The 21,208-nt window shown below is 34.5% G+C and overlaps 1 protein-coding gene across 6 annotated transcripts in view; it reads left to right on the top strand.

The window, feature by feature from the left end:
* The window catches only part of LOC148952733 (uncharacterized), a 71,181-nt gene extending 51,637 nt beyond the window's left edge, over positions 1 to 19,544 (top strand). The window contains exons 2-4 of one of the 6 annotated variants that reach the window (XM_089087392.1): positions 965 to 1,077; positions 10,208 to 10,392; positions 18,458 to 19,544. In XM_089087392.1, the coding sequence (XP_088943518.1) occupies positions 1,057 to 1,077; positions 10,208 to 10,392; positions 18,458 to 18,809 (558 nt within the window). In that variant the 5' untranslated portion in view covers positions 965 to 1,056 and the 3' untranslated portion in view covers positions 18,810 to 19,544. Of the gene's footprint in view, positions 1 to 960; positions 1,078 to 8,454; positions 9,378 to 10,207; positions 10,393 to 15,136; positions 15,179 to 18,126; positions 18,211 to 18,457 lie in introns of those variants that run through there. The other 5 variants (XM_089087387.1, XM_089087388.1, XM_089087389.1 and 2 more) reach the window with 5 other exon arrangements.
* Positions 19,545 to 21,208: the final 1,664 nt, after the last annotated feature.

Below are 21,208 nucleotides of genomic sequence, written 5' to 3'. Positions count from 1 at the left end.
ATCACCAAGAAAACGAGAGTAATTTGAGCCAGTGGATAGGAAAAAAGTGAAAAGACAAAAGCAGATATTTTGGCAAGGACTTCCTCCAAGCCGTCTTCAGTGCCGAAAAAACTAAATAAAAGAAAACAGAAAAAATAGCCTAACCTTTTGAAGTGAATACCAACAGAGCTTTTTTTCTACACACTGGCTGTACATGACGCTTGATAATAATAAAAAAAAAATATAAGAAAATATAATTAATAAAACAAATAACCAAGAAAATGAGAATAATTTCAGCCAGCAGAAAGAAAAAAGTGAAAATAGAAAAACCGATATATCCGCAAGGACCTCCGCCTAGCCGTTTTCAATACTCCAACAAAAAAAGAAGAAAAAGAATAAAGAAAAAATAGCCTTTTGAAGTGAACTCTAACAAAACTTATTTTTTATATAGATTTTAAATTTACAAGAAAATATAATAAAAAAAGCAAATAACCAAGAAAGCGAGGGTAATTTCAGCCAGAATAAGAAAAACTAACCTTTTGAAGTGAACTTTAGAACAACAATTTTTTGTTTTTTTTACCTATTTTTTGTTACATTTTCTTGTATTTTTTTGTACGTTTCTTTGGCTATAGCTCTAGACTATAGCCAAATAAGCTGTCTTTGGTTATAGCTAAAACGTGGCCTAGTCATCTTAAAGCTTCTTTGGATATAGCTCTACACCATAGCCAAAGAATCTACCTTTGGCTATAGCTAAAACATGGCCTGGTTATCTTAACGTTTCTTTGGCTAGAGCTTGGCTATAACCAAATTTTTATTACAGTTTATTGTTTGATTTTATGTGCAATCAAACATGGATCGATCAACCTAGACCGATTTCCACATCATGAAACGTATTTTGTGGACGAATTGAGATCTTGTCTTGTTGAATCGTTTCCGATGATTCTTATTTGTTTCTTTGAATTTATAATGTCTTTGTTTTAGCTAGAAACGAATTGGAGGATTCTGATGATAACGAAGCTGGACATTTTTCTGATTTGGATACGTTGGGGTGTGTGAAAACTGAAATAATCGAGGAGGATGAGCCCCTTCAAATCGCAGGTAAATTATAATCGAATTTTACTTTTAGAAGACTTAAATACTCAAATTTGTATAAGTTAAAAATTTAAGTCAGTTTTGAGTCAGGAAAACTCAGTTTAAAAAACAAGTAGAACTTGCTAGTAGAACCAAAACCTCAGTCTAGGGTAGTTGTAGGGGTAAGGGTTTTGTCTTTTTCAGTTTTTAAGGCGAATGAGCATTTCTAGTTATAGATACTTTTGAAAACTTCTTCGTGTAAACACTGCTTTATTCTATACTTTCTCTATTCATTTGAACATAGTAACAAAATACGTAATGCATATGATACAAAAATACAAAAAAATATAATTCAAATGCTTAAAACATGTAATATATAATAGAACATAATACAAAATAAAGCCGATGAATTTTTTTGCACTCGTTCATATCGGTACACAACTTAATTACACAACATATAATGCATTATAGAACATAACCATAGGCAGTGCAATAGCGCTGCATAAGTGAAGACCGATGCTAGCCCCCCCCCCCCCCGACTGCCCCTCTTTCCACGAAGAGCATCTGATTGAAATGTGAGATAGCCATTTTGTTCAAAATAGTCCAAAGAACATATAACAATGCCTCCAGGGTTGGCACAACCCCCCAGAGCCCTGGTGCAAGGTGCCCTGGGGGCATATAAGGCTTGTGGAATGGGTGATCGTACAAACTTCAGATGGGCTCACTTGATTTTAAATTGGAAGTTATAGTGTCCTTTTCAATAGTCAAAAGTCATTTGAGAGCAACCAACCCCCCCCCCCCCTACGCCCATCATTTCCCAAAACAAACATTTAAACAAAGTATAGAATAGAATAGAATTTTATTTTTTTTAAAAATTTCACAGCATGTTTGCCGAATTTGAATTGTATTGTTATTGATGTTTGTGTTATGTTTTTATTCGAATAAATTGAATTGAGTTGAATTGAATGTCCAAAAAAAAAACTATACATATATATATATATATATATATATATATATATATATATATATATATATATATATATATATATATATATATATATAATATATATATATATATATATATATATATATATATATATATATATATATATATATATATATATATATATATATATATATATATATATATATATATATATATATGTATATATATATATCATCAAAAGAACGTGACGTTCACGTCAAACATAATTTATTGTTAAAAAAATATATGAAATAAGTCAACACTTAATTAAAAAATTAAAAAAAAAAAAAAATAGAAAACAATAAAATTAATGAAAATACATTCAAAAATATGATGAGTCAAAAATTTAGTTAAAAAGTCAAAAATGAAAAAACAATACAAAGATAACAATAAAATTAAAGACTAATTTTTCTGGCTATTGTATAACTCAACAAAACTCGGAACAAAACTCTTCCGATATCTTTCAAGTTTAGCGGGGACGGGAATCAGTTTAGGGACTTTTGGGATTTCATACGGGACTGTCTGTTGCGGGCGGGATGGTAGGGTTTGGGGATGATGGACCGTAATCGGGGAACAGACAGGGTTTTGGTACCGAAACGAAGGCACAGGAGGTTCCTTCTCTCGGCCAACGTGGTGAGCATGAACTTACCTAGAAGGCAGGGATATGGAACCTTCCCTTCACCATTTATGATTCTAGGTGCTTGTTCTTTGACATTCTCAATCTTATAAAGATGCTCTGAAGAAAGACCGAAATGCCATACTGGACAAGCAGACGCGAGAATTTGCCGAATAAAAGAACAATAAAGTTGAAGAAGATCCTTAGGGGGGCAAGAAAATTTTATCAAAAGTTTTGGAAGGGAAACCAAAGGGGAAGCTTGTTTGAGGATGTTTTGAACATGGGCATCCCATTTCAAGTCAGCAATGATAGTCAACCCAAGAAGTTTAATGCACGTGACAGAGATTTTGGGAGGAATGGGGTTTGTGAAAGAAGGATCGTCCAAATACTTCCATCACTCTGTGTGGTCAGTCATGAGGCTATTAATCATTATCAAAAATAAAATGGGACCCATCAGAGTTTCCTGGGGTACCTCACAAAAGAAAGGAAGGGGATCCGAATAAATATTTTTATATTTAAGCACATGAAAACGATTTGTTAAAAAGGAGGCAACAATTTTTACTAGAAAGGGACTCGCTTGAAACTCCGTCAGCAGTTTACTTAAGAGGATATTGCGGTCAATTAGGTCGAACGCTTTCTGGAGATCAATTAATAAAAGATTCAACCAAGTATCAGGGTTTTCCAGGTTTTTAAGAATGGTGTCGAGAAGACTAACAAGGTAGTTTTCCAAATTGTTGTAAGTCAATAAGTTCAAGAATCTCTGGCTTTAACCAATTAGCTATGAAACCCTTATACATTTTTGAAAAAACTGGGGTTAAGGTGATTGGTCGAACCCCAGTAAAATCGTTCACGCCTCCCTTCTTTTGGATTGGAGTAATATAGCTAAGCTTCCAGCACGACGGGTAACATCCGGAATTACTAATATCATTAAAAATACTAACAAGAGGTGTTGATAGTTTATCAGGAATGCTTTTATTAGATCAATTGGGATAACAATGAGACAAATATTAGTTTTTTTCAGTTTCTGTATTTTTTCTATTATTTGTTTCGCCGAAATTTTCGGGATTTTATCTTTTTGAGTTTCAGGGATTAGCTGATTTTCCGAGAGAGGGGGGAACGTTTGCACAATGCTAGCTAAGTGTTTATTAAGCTCATTTGCTGTCTGTTCAGGCGGTTCATCCAGAAGAAAATCAAGGTTCTTGCACGACCGACCCCCTATTTCTTTCACTTTCTTAAACCATTGCTAAGCTTTGCCCTGTTTTAAGTAATTTAATTTATTCTTACCATAACGCAAAGCTGCGCGACGTATTTCCTTCTTAATTTGTTTACGGAGGGTTAGGGCTTCCTCTTTCTTTCCAAGGCGAAAAAGTTTCAGTTTCAAATGGATTAGTCCTTTTATTTTTTCATTAATGTAAGGTTTATCTGAGGAACATGCCTTCTTGGTAACCTCTGGGAAACAATTTTGGTAATTTGTCATTAATTTTGTTTGAAACAAACTAAAGTGTTGAGAAATTATTTTTTTCACCATTGTTGAAAGGTTCAGTAATTATGTGTTTGGGGATGTCAACCCCCTCCCCAAGACCTCGGGGCAAGGGCTGTAAGTTAGGCAATTTGTTCATTGTTTATTTATTGTATATGTTATTGAGAAAAGGTATGCGTGTTTGACTTCTACTTTCCCAAAATACAAAGGGTATTAAGGTGAGTCTTTTGGGGAATGTTAAGGGGCTTGTTCAACTGAATCAAAACATGTTATGTGCACGACTTATGTGGAACGACTTATCGCATCTAGAGGAAACTTCAGAGGCATTATGAGTGGGATGTTCAGTTGACCAAAAGGCAAAATGTACCTGCTATTAATACTGCTGCTACTACTGTTACTACTACTAATAGTAATACACTATTACTACTACTACTACCTTTACTACTATGATAATAGTACAAATAAGGCTGCACGTATGAAGGTGAAAATTTGACAGAATATTGAGGGGAAAATTTGAACTAAATCGAAGCACGCTATCTGCATGCAGATTGTCAAAAGGACGTATCTCAAAAAAGGACTTGGGTATTAAGTTGGAAATTTCAGAGAATACTTAAAGGGGAAGATCAATTGACAAAAAGCTAATATATGCATGTCACTACAGACACTACTACCACTGCTACTTTTACTAATACTACTACTGCTACTAAACTACTCCAACTACTACTTCAATTGTAACACCTTGTAAGGCTTAGAGTATTAAGATGAAAAGGGCGTCAAAAAGGGGGTCAAAGGCGCACATCAGCAACATTTTTGGAACGGTTTAACGTGTCAAGGTGAAACTTCCTGGGCATCATGAAAGCGATGTTCAACTGACCAAAAGGCAAGATGCACATGCTGACACTATGTAGACACTATGTGCATTTAGATTGCAAAATAGCGTACCTGAAGAATTGATTTCTGTATTAAGTTGGAAGTCTCAGAAAATGCTGAAAGAGGAATATCAATTGACTAAAAGGCAGTGTGCGCAATCTACTACTAATACTACTACCATTGCTACATTTACTAGATATACTACTACTATTACTATTGCTCCAACTACGACTTCTTTTGCATCTACTTCTAGCTAGGGCTATGAGCATTAAGGTGGAAAATTTCAACGTATCTGAATATATTGGTTATCAAAAGGACATGTCGATAATGTCACAGTAATGGCTAATTATATTAAGTTGATTACTATTACTACTGCTCTCACTCCTTTTACTACTATACCTAAGGGTATGAAGGTGAAAGTTTCAGAGAATTCTTAGTCACAACACGCCATCCGTGTGCACCTTGTCAAAATGGCATATCAGCAGTATCCTAGGAACAGTTTTTTGTGTGAAATTAAAACTTACAATACGTGTTATTGATGATGTTGAACTAACCAAAAGACAATATTTGCATCATAATACTACTGTTTCTACTCCTACAACTACTACTACGGTTACTATTATTATTACTGTTACTACTACTAACTCCAAGACTACTAATATTAATTCTAATGCTACTGCTACTGCTATTGCTGCTACTAGTGTAAATACTGGTGCTACTACTACTGCTACTGAAGCTAAGGGTATTAAGGCGAAAATTTCGGGCAATTTTGAAGTTGTATTCAACTAAATCAAAACACATTATGCCGATAGAGGTTTTCAAGAGGGCGTTTCAGCAATGCTTCAGGATTGGTTGATGGTAATAGGTTGAAACTTTCATCGTGTGTTGAAAGGCATGTTGAAAAAAAACCCAAAGGTGCTGTGTGCACACTGCTACTAATGCTAATACTGCTAATACAACTATTGCTTCTACACAAGCTAGGGTATTGAGGTGAAGCTTTCAAGGGATATTTTAGATAATTTCGGAGACCACACTGCCTTTCCATGACGATAAATAAAAGTTCAAATAGGGATAAAATCCTTTTAATAGACAGTGATGATGATAACATAATAGAAATTTACAAAAATACCAGATATTTCAGTCACGTATGCAGTGACCGTCATCAGTAGTAAAACTAAACTAAAACAATTTGAAACAATTTAAAATTATTGTTTTAAATTGTTTTAGTTTAGTTTTACTACTGATGACGGTCACTTCATATGTGACCGAAATATCTGGTATTTTTGTGAATTTCTATCACTGTTATCATCATCACTGTCTATTAAAAGGATTTTATCCGTATTTGAACTTTTATTTATCGTCAAGGAATATTTTCGGTGGATGTTGAACTAAATCAAAACAAACTGCAATCATGTAGATTGTAAAAAGATTGGAAAGACAATATCACAAAAACGGCTTACATTATTAAGTTAGACCTTTCAGGGTAAGCTGTGGGGGATTTTGAACTAGCCAGAAGACTTACTTCTACGGTTACTGTAACTAATGACATTAGGGCATTAAGCTGAAACTCTTAGGGAACGTTTAAGGGAAGTTTCAATTAAACGAAAAAAAATATTCATGCAAGTATTAAAAGGGCATATTAGCAATGTCATAGGTAGCGCTGCTCTATCATAGGTATTAATATCATTGATATTTTAAAAGAACTAATTTCATTGTAAATTGAAAGTTCTAGTACCCTTTTTAAGAGTCAGAGCTGAGTGGAGGGCAACCGGCTCTCCTCTTTAGCCCACAATTTTCCAGATACTTCCAATCAAAATTTTAAGACAGCCATTTTGTTCAACAAATCTGAACGGTCGAGGAACTATATCTCTAGGGTTATTGGGTAGATTAACTCCCCACAGCTACGGAATTTGCCCATTATGCTTAAAAACTAAATGTTATTTTAAATTTAATCAAAACACACTGTATGTATGCTGGTTCCCTACAAGAAATCTCAGTAATATGCAAAGAACGACTAAGGGTATTCAGTTCAATCTTTCGGGGCTACTTCTATTACTATTTCTGCTCTTAAAATCTAAATAAGCCAATAGAGTGTAAGTGTAACCAGGTTAGATAGAGTTTTTTGGGAATGGTACTAAATTTTGTTTTTCAGGTCAACTAGAAGAGGCATAAAACTAAATTAAACACTACTATTTTTGTCAAGATTTTGAAAAGTGTGTATGCTGTTAAAAACTGTTGAAAAAATTCATCCAGCATACAAAGAGCAGGCCAAACTATAAATTCTTTAATAAAAACCCGAATTTAAACTATTAGTTTCTTTTTCCCTGAAAAAGTCTTTGTCAATATAAAACGAATATAAATTAATTTAAAAAAAAACTTTTTCACGAAATAAGTTTTTCAACGAAAAGTAAAGAACTACAAATGAATGGTGCGTTTTCAGTTTAATATACATATGCTGATATTTTTTCCTTAAAATCTTAATAAATTTTTATTTATTGAAGTTATAAAAGTGAACACATTTAATATAAATTTTTTCAGTAAATTGCAAATTATGTTCTAGCCTTGAAAAGGCATAGGGGCTGTGAGCCCTACTCATGTTAATTTCTGATTGCTTCGAGGTTGACTTAGTTATTTATTGCAATGCAAAATAAAGCCGATGAATTTTTGGCACTCGTTCATTACCAACCACAACTTCAACACGCAACATATAATACAAAAAACATGTAATACACAATAGAACATAAAACAAAATGAAGCCAATGAATTTTTGGCACTAGTTCATTACCAAACACAACTTCAACACGCAACATATAATACAAAAAACATGTAATACACAATAGAACATAAAACAAAATGAAGCCAATGAATTTTTGGCACTTGTTCATTACCAACCACAACTTCAACACGCAACATATAATACAAAAAAACATGTAATACACAATAGAACATAAAACAAAATGAAGCCAATGAATTTTTGGCACTTGTTCATTACCATACACAACTTCAATACCGAAACAAATATCTATTCTGACATCTTAATATACTAAGCCTTGACCAACTTAAAAATGTGCTTTTATTGCTTTGACGTTATGATGTACAGTCTCCAATGAATTGTTTTTAGGCTTTAATATATTATAAATATAAGATATTATATAAATATGAATGTTTCTTACATACACGATGTAATGTAATTTAATAAAAATTAATTTACAACCCCAGATAAGCCAAAGGAGATTGATTGATCAAACCGTATATAAGGTATAATAACATTATATTATAAACATTATATATTTATTAAACATTGTATGTATATGTTATAACATATATTGTAATATGCACATTAGTGTGTATATAAAGATTATATTCGGTGTATAATAAATATATCTTATGTAAATACAATATATAGTAAATTATAAGTGTGTCGCCCCGTTTTCATCTGTCTTTTTTTTATAGCTCAAACATGCTTCATGGAATGCTACATATTTGGAACATATTACATGGATTCTCACCAGGGAAATATGAATGTGTTAGATTTTTTGTCAGGTTTCATATCTCTCACAGAGCCACTAAACTTGCATTAAATAGCGAGTTTAAAAACATTCACAGAATGTATTAAAAGAAATTCAAAGAACATCTTATTTACTATAGAACATATTTGGAAAAAAGACCTAATCAACAATTAACTGAACTTATTAGTAAATATGTGAACGACTGACCGATTTTAAAGAAAAAATTAACAGAACATGTAAACTATATTATGCGATAAGTTAATAAAAAATTGATTAGAATAACAATCAGCAGATTATCAAACAGTTCATGGTAAAGAAATATAAGTAAGGAGCAGTGCGATAGTAACCGAAATTCTAAAAAACAGAGTCTTGATTGACAATAGATACATCAAAAGAATCAAATTTTGATGCTTATTCAAAATACGTGAAATTCATAAAATTTAATGATACCCATCGAAAGTTACGAGCCTAAGAAAATTCGCTCAATTTTTGAAAATGCGGGGAAACACCCCCAAAAATCACGTGGTCTTAATGAAAACCACATCATCAGATTCAGCGTACCAGAGAACCCACTGTAGAGGTTTCATGCTCCTATGACAAAAATGTGGAATTTTGCATTTTTTGCCAGAAGAAAGATCACGGATGCATTTTTATTTGTCTGTTGTTGTTTTAGAGCTTTTAAAAGAGCTAATTAATTATAATTAAACCGATGATTCAGGTGTCATTCTTACAAAATTATGACATAATTCATACTTTAGCGTAAAGAGCGAGGTATTGAGAAGGGGGCGACCCCCTTCATATACGTTATAATTTCTGTTCGTTTTAAGTTTTAATGTTGCTCCTTACTTTAGTTGAAAAAAACTTGTTTTTTTTAATATTATTAAATACCTGAACAGCTGACCTGTGTTAAAGAAACAACTAATAGGACGTATTATCTGGCTTTGATGACACAATGATCGTTTTTTATTGTCCTTTTACGTTGTATTGTTGTTGTTTTTTTTTACCCTGGGACAGTCTCCTTTGTCCATCTCTTGCTCTTCACTTTTTTCACTCTTCTTCTTTTTTCTTTTATTTGATAGTTGGGTTATTTTCCGTGCGTGGTTTATTTATTTGTCTAATATCAAGTATTAACAAAAACCCCTCTATTAACATCCCCTCTAAATACCATAGCATGATATGGAGTAGGGGTAAAAAAAAATCCACAAAAAAAAGTATTTTAACTTAAGAAAGGTTTTAAAAAACAGAACATAACTACAACATCATGTGCCCTATTACTGCTAAGTTTACACTCAACTCCTTCCTTAACAAGCATCAAAATGTATTTGACAAAACTGTCTGTACTCCTTGTATAAATATTTCCTTACTTGTTAAATAAGTAAAATATCATCTTGTAAAACAATAAGAGGGGGTTTTATCACCCTGTTTTATATAAAATGTGTTTGGGCCAGTCTCTGCCTTGATTTTAAAATGATTGTAAATAGGTAAGTGTCTGTAATTGGCTGTAATTAATTTAAATTTCTGTAAAAAATGGAGTCAGTGCGGCATTATGATTGACATAAGTTCCACAACAAGAAATAAAATTGAATTGCAAATAAAACTAACTGCTGCAAATTCTTTTCTTGTCTAACTGTAAACCCTGAGCAAAAGAAATTCTTTTTATTTTGTAGTTAATCTTAATTGATTTAAATTCTTATAAGGAATGGTATCAACGCGTGAATATAGTGATGACAGTGATGACCCGAAAAAGAAGCAGAAAATTGGCACTACAAATAAATACAAAACGCTTAAGTGAAGTCATTAAGAAAGTTCGAGTCACGGGTAGTGCCTATACAAGTTATACAGGGAAGCAAATACCCGAAAGAAAGCCTGGAGGTGACTGCAAGTAAGTCAATAAGCTGAATACCTGAAATCGGCTCCAGGCAAGTATCCTGGAATGTATTCTGGAGGAGGGTGTGGTCAGATATTTTTGCAGGATTGACCCTCGATCCCGTGACCCCCCACCTCTGTCTAACGGTTGGTCTCTGTCTCACAACTTTATTTTTAAAACAATAAAAAAATTTAGTGTAAATAGCGAGGCGTTGAGGAGGGGACAGCCCCTTTCATATACAGAATAATTTTTCTCTGCTTTAAGTTTTAATGTTACTCCTTACTTTCAGTTAAAAAAACTTGTTTTTTTTTATTTAATTTCTCAGCGTTTTTGAATCAATGCAGGTTTGAATTTGGCTCACCGTACATGAATAATTAAAATGAAATTTGCATATTACTTTTCCTTTTTTTGGCTAAATGGCTTTTTTGAAATTTTGATCTGAAGTAACTTACGAAATAACTTACATAACGAACTTCTATATTCGTATATTTTTATTACGTAAATGAGGGGTTCTCCCCCTATTCAATACCTCACTCTTTACGCTAAAGTTCAGATTGTGTTCCAATTCTTTAATAATGACCCTGAATCACTAAGGCCGTTTAATTAGAATAGATAGCTTTTTTGAAAGTACTAAAAAAAACTTTAGCGTACAGAGTGAGGTATTGACTAGGGGGAGATCCCCTCATATACGTAATGATTTCTGTTCCTTTTAATTTTTAATGTTGCTCCTTACTTTCAGTTGAAAAAATTAGTTTTTTTATTTAATTTCTGATCGTTTTTTTTAAATAATGCTTGGAAATCCGGCCCCCACCCTCATAGAGATACGTAGTCCCCTCCTCCGACCCCCTTTCCCACCAGAAAAAATCCCTCCTGAAAACGTCTGCATACTTCCAAATAACAGATACTATATGTAAGCAATGGGCAAAGTTCATAACTTGCAGCCCTTCCCCTGGGGGCTGTGGGGGATTAAGTCATCCTCTAAGACATATTTATTAGATTTTCGACTGTGCTGAACAAAATGGCCATCTCAAAATTTTGATCAGGTGACTTTGAGAAAAAAATAAGCGTGCGAGGGGGCCTAGTTGCCCTCCAATTTTCGGTCACTTAAAAAGAGCACTAGAATTTTTTATTTCCATTCGAATGAGCCCTCTCGCGATATTTTATGAACTCTGGATCGAAACGATCACCCTTGGGAAAAAAAACAAAAAACAAACAAAAAAACAAATAAATACGCATCCGTGACCTTTCTTCTGGCAAAATATGCAAAATTCCACATTTTTGCAGATAGGAACTTGAAACCTCTATAATAGGATTCTCTGATATGCTTGATATGATGGTTTGATTTTCATTAAGATTCTATCACTTTTAGGGGAGTTTCCCCCTTTTTTCGAAAATAAGGCAAATTGTTTCAGGCTCGTAACTTTTGATGGGTAAGACTAAACTTGTTGAAACTTATATATTTGAAATCAGCATAAAAATCCGATTCTTTTGATGTATCCACTGGTAATAAAATTTAGTTTAATATAGATTTGGTTACTATTGAGCCGGGTCGCTCCTTTTTTACAGTTCGTTAGCACGAACTGTTTGAGACTATTACAAAACTTAAAAAATTCCAATTTGTACAGTTGGTAAAATTAGTACAGTTGGTAATTAGTACATTTGTACAGTTGGTACATTTTACAAATTAGTTGGTAAAAATTAGTACATTTGTACAGTTGGTAAAATTAGTTTAGTAATAAGTGTCTGATCTCAGCTCCTGACAGAAAAACTATTACAAAGCTTAAAAATGCCAAGTGTCACCAAGCGGTAGATGGCGTTGACAGCTTTTTTGCCGACACCATTGCCAGTTTCCACTCTTATTAGTTACCCATGTTCTTTGGTCTGTCCTATAATTTCTTAGGTCTTCAATCTAACCTGGCTATTTTTTTCAAAACGTTTGTTCTAGATATAGGTCGGCCTCATCTTACATCCGTCTCTATGCGTGGTTATACCAAGATTCTTGGCGCCGGAAATGAAGCCGACTTGTTGCTAGTTATATAGTTTACTCTTTCGCTTAATTACTTCAGTATATAATTAGCAGTTGTCAATTATGACCCTAGTTGTCAATTATTCCCCAAAGGTAAACAGTCATATGAATTTTTTGCAGTTGCAATGCTTTCTGGCCATAAACCCAAATTTCTCAGTATTTGTTTGTCATTTTGACTGTCAAACTGTCCTATTTTTGGTAAAAAAAATAACTAACTTAAAAACTTAGCTTAAACTTAACTTAGCTAGAAGTTAGCTTAAAAAACATAACTAAAGAACTTTCTAACGGTAAAAAAAATAGAACCGGCACAAAAATACGGGAAAATCAGAGAAAAGATTAAGAAGATACCCTGCCTTAGAGGATCACCCTATCTCATTTATTATAAACTTTTTTATTTTGTGTGGCCAAACTAATTAGGATTGGTTGGGTGGTCTTTAGATTGGATAAGAGATCTGAATAAATGACAAAAAAAATTAAAAGCCGACGTCTAAATCAGAAAGCGTGAATTTCGCCTTTTGATTCAGTGGACATAATTTTCTGTTAAAGTTCAGGAAAGGGCAGTCCCGAAAATTGTTCTCGTACACCTGCTAGGAAAACGCTAAAAAATCAGCTCAAAGGAGGAATAGTCATTGGAGTAATGTGGTCGCTTTGGGAGTTCCCTGTGGTGACATGCGCTTTAATTGACAAACTCACCGACAAATGAGATGTCAATTTTTTAAAGGCTTATAGAAGTTCGTAAGCAATCATCAGACCGACAAATTCGTTTGTCTTCGCATTTATATTTTTTTCTGCTTTGTGTAAAGCTAACTTCAGCACGTGAAAGACAATTGCTAATAATATTTCTGCACTTTGAATAGACCTATTAAATTTTAAATTACGATCGAATACTGGATATCAGACTTGATTGACTAACTTGAATGGATATAACATTTCACCATTAATTAAATAAAAAGTTTTTTTTAACTGAAAGTAAGGAGCAACATTAAAACTTAAAACGAACAGAAATTATTCCATATATGAAGGGGCTGTCCCCTCCTCAACGCTTCGCTCTTTACGCTAAAGTTTTTTTTTATTGGTTTAAAAAGTAGAGTTGTGAGAAAGAGTCTAACTTTAGGCAAAAATTATACCAAAATTCCACATTTTTGCAGATAGGAGCTTGAAACCTCTACAGTAGGGTTCTCTGATACGCTGAATCTGATGGTGTAATCTTCATTAAGGTTCTATAGATTTTAGGGGGTCTTATAAGTTGTTGCTTATTGCAACTCTAGGATAGTCGAAGTGCTAAATGGGGAAGTATGGTGCTATATGGGGAAATATGGGGGAAAAAGGAACAGGGATGGACTCCACTTGAGGAGTGGTCAGTCCACTGGAGTGAGTCAAGTCCACTGTGATGTTATGAAAGGAGGAAAAAGTTTCCCAAGGAAGACCAGCCTTACCAATACATTTGAATAGCGCCATTGAATCACTAAGTCTAAGGAGTGAGATTCCAGCAGAAAATGGCCTCACCGACTGGGGGTGATGATGTTCTTAGACTGAAGATCGCAACACCTGACAGAAAATCCTCTGCATGGTTTGGTTTTTGTTCTAGTGTGATTTTTGAAAGAAGTGAGATTTTGTGTCGTGGGCAAGCCCCTTCCTTGAAATCCTGGATCCGCCAATGGCAGACCATCCACTTGCATTTTGCTTAGCATCATATCGGCAAAATCTGAATATCAGTAGTTGCAAGGTCCAGGAACATAGCTAGGGAGGTAGGGGTAGAAGCAGCAACTGAAAAAAAAAATGAGGTTTGATGAAACATTTTTGCCGTTCCGCGGCTAACGCTGTATATTTCTATTTGTTTCAATTTTTTGGCTTTCCTATATTGTACATGAAAATACAGTGAAAAATGCATGAGAAGTTTTCCGCGGCCTCTTTCAGTAATATGAATATTACACGTAAAATTTATTTGTTTGACGAAGCAGTGAGGTAGTATTTTGTGGCAACTATAAATATTCTTCTATTTTTTCTCTATTTCATTGTTTTTTCCTGCGAAATGATATTTCTTAGAAAAAGGGAGCCGATTACAAGGCAATTTCCTGTACAACAACAGGCAGGAAGCCTTACAGCTGCAGTATCAAGAGCAATTTGTAGAAGACGCGTAAGAGCAGTAGCTCTGCTAATAAAACAGCTATTATATGCCCTTGGTCGTCAAACCAAAGCAATGGAGCACGGGAATGTATATGAACTTATTGCTGCAGCTGTATTTGAGCAAAAAAAAAAAAATACAAGGTTGTTCGTGCTGGACTCTGCTAATAAGAGTCAAGGATCTCTTGCCGCCAGTCATGACGGCATTGTTGCTCTTCCTGAAGAAAGAAAAGTGATTTTCAAAGTGACTTCATTGCTAAAGAAATCTCAATGGCTGCAGAAAAATAAAATGTTTTAAGGAAAAATCATAATTATTCTTATGAGGTCCAGGTACAGTTGTGGAGTACTGCAATTTTTTTTTTTTTTTTTTTTTTTTTTTTTTTTTTTTTTTAAGGAAAACTCAGAAGTTGCTTTTGGCTATTCATAAATAAGCCTCCTAAGGTTTACATTTCAATGTTACCTTGCTTCTTTTTTTTTTTAATATTAAAAAATAAGCCTCCTAAGGTGTACATTTCAATCTTACCTTGCTTTGGGTAGCTCATATTCACTTTTTTCTTAGTTGTTTTTTTTTTTTTTTTTTTTTTTTTTTTTCTTTTTTTTTCTCTCCAGAAGAAACGTCCATGTGGAACAGATCAATCGCCAGTAAAATTTTTTGGGAATAGAGATCTTTCCCGAACCCGTGTCAGTTTATATGGAAGCTTTATTGCCTGAAATCGTGGACGGAAGGGTACCACGCACTATGGCAATTTGTGAGCCGTCTCCGCGAGTGATCCGCGAGCCGTCAACTCGTCTAAACGAGTCGACGGATGAATAAAACTGTATGAGCTTCAAAGGAAAGGTTTCTCAGCCCAGTGTGTATATACTATGCGTACAGAAAAAGTCCTAAATGCTATAAATTTATAATGTATACGTATGTGTGTTGTCACTGTGTATTATGTATAAATATGCTTTTCATTTCGGTCCTCGTCATTGAATTTTTTCTATCTAGGTTAGGCTAAGACCTTGGTATAGTCTTAGGGTTTTCTTCAAAATCCCCGAAAATGTCCATTTATTTTAGTTGTTGAATTTTTCTATCTAGGTTAGGCTATGACCTTGGTATAGTCGTATGGTTTTCTTCAAAATCCCCAAAAATGTCCATTTATTTTAGTTATTGAATTTTTCTATCTATGTTAGGCTAAAGGCTTGGTATAGTCTTAGGGTTTTCTTCGAAATCCCCAAAAATGTCCATTTTAATTTAGTTGTATATGTATTTTTTAAGCAATTTATTTTCTGTGATTTCGAACAAGTAAAGAAATATAGTCTCATTGCGTCACACAGGTCATGCAACTCTTGAATGCAACTCTTGCTGCACCCTAGTCAACGGTACCCATAAAGAAGATCAGAGGAGCTGTAGTCCCCCTCCCCCTCTACATTAGACGAATAACTCAACCAACAAAATGTAAATGGTGTAACATGCAGAAACAAACTTTTTCGGAACAAAAGTGTTTTTTTTCTAGACTTCCTAAATGTTTTTATAGCACCCCAATCTAACTGCAATAACCCTTATCAATGCTACAAGTCTCTAAGTAGTACCACACTTAGGGTTATTTTGCTCATTTCAAGTTTCATGTTCGTTATATGCACACTCCTCAATGGAAAGATATTGGCCAAATTTGGTGAATAATTTTCGGGTATGCAGTTTGTTACGCTACTATTTCCAAGTGTTGTACCACAACACTTGGAAGCTGTGTTGTACCACTGCTTTTGCTTACCCTGGCCAGCAGAAAAATACCCTAAATTTGCTATACCTGTCTTTGAAGGACGTTTGAAGTGGAGAGACGATGACTGCGACTGACTATATTTAATATAGTTACTTACTTTACTTTTAACTTTCGGCGGGAACCAGACGATGAACTCTCCTGCCCGGCACCAAAGGATCTTGGAATGACTTCCGACGACCACTTGGACCGTGTCGGCTGCAGCTTCCCCGGCGATCTTCAGCCAGTCTTTGTCCCATCTCCGACCGTTTCTCCTGAATCTTCCCCACGGTTCCAGGTCCTCCTTGAATTTTTGCCACAGGTTCTTCTTTTGTCCTCCTGGTTTACGTTTCCAGGAGGGGGCTGGTTCGCAGACAAGGACGTCTCGACATATCGTGCCTTCGGGACGGCGCAATGTGTGGCCGAGGAGCTTCAGGCGACGTCTACTTATTTAATATAAAAACTATATTTAATATAGTTATATTTAATTAACTGAATATATTTAATTAACTTTCCAGAAAATCTTTATATAACAAAAATAAAGTTCAAAATAGGGATAAAATCCTTTTTAATAGACAGTGTATAATAAATTTCACAAAAAAATACCAGATATTTCGGTCACATATACAGTGACCGTCATCAGTAGTAAAATATCTGGTATTTTTTGTGAAAATTTATTATACACTGTCTATTAAAAAGGATTTTATCCCTATTTTGAACTTTTTATTTTATCGTCATGGAAAGGCAGTGTGGTCTCCGAAATTATCTACTTTATATAATAGCATGATTTTTGCACTTTTACGTAGTATTTGCACATTTTAACATGATTTTCTTACCACAGTACATGAAGTGTAAAACTTTAACCTAACAAATTTTAAAGCTTTTTTCTGTTGCAAGACACCATCAACCTCTGGAAATCCAAAGATGGGAGAATCATAAGGCATCGTCGTGTTCCCTAAGACTGAAATTCTGACTCTAAAGATATGTCTATTTCTTGGCTATCTCATTAGTGAGTTAATCGAAAAATTTACCCAATTGTCATTAGTATCCACCTTTAAACCTCCAACTTTGAACCCATTAACGAAAAAAAGAAAAAAACGAAAACCGATTCCCATCTGTTTGTGTCTTCCCTGAATTGATTGGGTTTGTGTGAAATTTTAAACCAGTAAATTAAAAAAAAAGTTTTGAGTCACAGTGTGTTTTGCAAGTAAACTTGTGGCTTAGTGTTCACATGAAAAGGGAATAAAACAAGAAATATCGGTCAATCCTTTAAAGTAGTATTTCTGTAGCAAAGCTCGCCTTTTCAAGATAGCAAAAATTCGTTCTTCCTTTTATTATGAAAAAGGTTTCTCCAGTAACCCAAACAAAATGTCTATATATTAGTTTTCTAGCAATGAAGTTTCCAATTTAGTAGCATTTCTTTTAGCACAACACCAATCAAAATTTCCTCTGCATAGTTTAGCCTTTTTTTTCCTTTTTATTATCCAGTTGGTTTTCCGTCACGGTAAAAGACGTTCACATGACAAATTCGCTGTACCTCATTTATTAGAAAACTCCCACCTTTTCTACGCCCTCTCTAGTCAAACCACAAAATTTTTGACAGCCCTCGATAATGGTTTGTCCTCTGGGAGAGTTCGCTAATGGGTCCTTTGTCTTTGTGTCGGTCAGCCGACAAGGCAGAAAGGTTAAGCCTCATAAAAATATTTTAATCTTTTGTAATGTCTTGAGAGATAGCGATGAGTGAGGTTTCAATCTCTACCCCTCGTTATCTCCTTGGGTCAGCTAGCTTCATAACTCCCCGATTGAATAGTTTTAGCTGAATTAGAGATGTTGATTTAATTGTTTCCTTTTTCTTTTATACAGAAGTGTCATTTTAAATGGACTTGGATCACTTATTTCTCTTCAAAATTATGGAAGAACAGGTGCATCAGGGCAACATAGTATGTTGCTTCATCTGGGCATACATCTATTATACATAGGTAATTTCCCCAGTAAAAAAATTTCGAGTATTTGAGATACAAAAGTTTTTTTCGTTACTTCTTGAACTATTCAATAGACATTTTTTTTAGCTCAGCGATTAACTAAGATTAAAAAGTCGTATCAGGGTCTTCCCAAGATACGCAAAAAAATTTCATTTGTATCGTATTTTCTTCAAATCATTGAAGCAGGAGGATTCATTACTTTATTTTCTTAGGTGTAAAAGAAAATGCTTTGAAATAATAAATGAAGACGAACGATTGGAAATTTTCAACCACTTCAACGGACTCGGAAGTAAAGACGAAGAAGATTGCTATCTACGATCCTTTATATCGCTAGCTGGGATTAAGCGAAGGAGGAGTAGGACCTCAACTAATGAATCTATAAAACCAAGAGAAGCAACTTTTATATATGAAATTCCAACATCATCAGGCAAACAGCAGGTGTGCAAATTAGCATTTTTGAGCATTCACTCTGTAACTAGGAAGCGAGTATGGCGGCTTGTAGATCTTTTAAAAGATGGGGAAACCCCTCTTGATAGACGGAAGAAAAAAACATTCTTGGAATAGCACCAATTTAGTATAATGTCTAAATGGAAGATGCTTCTTATCCAACTAAGATTGATCATAAATGTAAAATTAAGAGATGTTGTCTCAGTGGATCGTGTGACAATGCAACGTTATCATTAGTTTGCATTATTAAAAGCATTGTTGATGATAAAAAGAAACGTTGATATTGACAAAAACAACGTTTATTAATGAAAGTCCAACATCATTATCGAGACAAGATAGGGAAAATAGCCTTCTTTAGCATTCATTCTGGTGGCTTTAAGAGATTTTAAAAACAAGGGAAATACCTCCAGATTAGCAAAGGAAAAACAGTTCTTTGGAATAGTGCCAAGTTAGAATTGTGTCAAAGAAGAAGATGCCTCTTATTCTACTAAGATCGTTCATTGATACAAAATTGATAGGTTTCTCGGTGGATGTGTTGATAACATACAGAGTGTTACAATAAAAGTCTAATTGCAGATCCTCTCTAACAAAAATTTAAGTAGCGTTTTTCATTGTATTATTGTTTCAGCTCTAGTTAACACTTGGTGTGCATATTTATCGTAGTGGTACGCAAAAAAAGTTGCCTTTTCTACGAAGACGGAGAAACTGTTTCTAATTAAGCAATGCCAATTTTAGTTATTGTATGGTCTATTTTGACTACTTTTTTCACATTTTCGAATGCTTTTTGTTTTTATTTATTAAATTCTTATCAATTAGTAATGTTCTCCTTTGTCTGCTTTTTTTCTATTTCCTATTCTCATTTTACCGCTTATGTTCTCATTTTATTCACTTGCTACATGAGTTTGATTAAATATAAATGAAAGCGTTTTCCGTGAAGCCCTTTTTTATCCTTACGAAAACTATACATAGGGTGTACTTAGGGTATGTTATCTCTACGTAAGCCATACATAGGTATGGGACCCTATGTAAACCATACTTTTAACCCTATAACCCAGTTTAAACGACTACTACTGCGATTCTGACTGTGGCTGCAGCTGCTACTGCTACTTTTGTTGTAACTGCTACTGCTAAAACTGGTTATGAATGTAAAATTGAAAGAGGCTGTCTCAGTGGATCATGTGACATTGTAGCCTAATGTTAGCTTCACCATTGGCAATGCACCGTTTCTTTTTTTGTTAGTTTTCGCCTTTGGGAAGTGCCTGGGTGGCTCATCGGTGTCCAACCAGTGTTCTGAACGTCCCCAGTTGTCGTAGAAGATTCGGTTTTCGTCACACGTGACAACCCTGCCCTAAAAAAATCGTTTTGGTTTTACCAAAGAAACGAAGAAAAAACCTCGAAACAGGACTTCTTCGAACTTCTTTTTGTCTTGAAATACATGACATTAAAACGGACATGACATCAAAACCTGACATGGTTTCAGAAAATGGACATGGCATTAAAATGAAAAAAAAACTTTTAAAACAACCTAATACTATCAATAACCCACTACAGCATCAAACCGCCCGAGGAATACCCAGCAGAGTACTAATCTTAATATCAGGTTAAAATCTATTGATTTTGCGTTAAAATCCTTTTTGCGTTAAAGACGTTAAAATCCTATTGATTTTTGTGATAAGCAATTTTGCCTCCAAAAACAGTACTTAGATATCTCATTTATGGCACAAATCACTAGGGAATACTTTTTCGACATTAAAAATAATTGTCTTAAGCCAAAATGAGCCTTTAAAAAAAACACAGGCTAGAAGCAATAAGATACAATCAGTGGCGTAGCTAAGGGGGAAGGGTGCGTTAGCCAAGAATTAAACTTGTCCTTCAGCACACTGTTTGCTAGGATGCCATTTAGATAATATGTATACCATATACTTCATGAAAGATAGGTTCAGGTTCGAAGAGGGAATGGGGGAGTGGCTGACGTTACCTCTGGGAACTAAAAACTTACCTATGTCTCGGAATACAATCTAATGCCAAGAAACGATAGACTTCAGCTAGGCTCTGATAGGAGTGAACTCCATCTGCAACAACAGTGTCTATGTGTACCTACCTACGTCTCTGTATACTGTTTAATGCCAATAAAAAACATACTTAAATAGACTTAATAAAAGCAATAAGACGCACTCAGTGGTGTAGCTTGGGGGGTAAGTTGGCAAAGAGTTAGACTGGTCTCTGGGTGCACCATCTATTGGGGTGCCATTTGGACGATATGTTTACCGTATATTTTATGAAAGATAGGTCCACTTTTATTTTTGAGAGTGGGGGGGGGGGGGTGACTGACATTAACCTTGGGATCATGGACCCTATGTACGTCTCTAAATAAAATTTAATGTCAAGAAAAAAAAACTTAAATTGACTTAATAGGAGCAATAAGATGCACTCAGTGGTGTAGCTAGGGGGGTAAGTTGGCAAAGAGTTAGACTTGTCTCTGGGTGCACCTTCTACAGGGGTACCATTTGGACGAT

This window comes from Artemia sp. Qi Xiang Cuo, chromosome 4 (assembly GCF_049724085.1).
Source record: "Artemia sp. Qi Xiang Cuo chromosome 4, ASM4972408v1, whole genome shotgun sequence".
NCBI classification, from domain to species: Eukaryota; Metazoa; Arthropoda; class Branchiopoda; order Anostraca; family Artemiidae; genus Artemia; species Artemia sp. Qi Xiang Cuo.
Note: the sequence above shows the minus strand (reverse complement) of the source record. Positions and strands in the feature narration are given on the sequence as shown.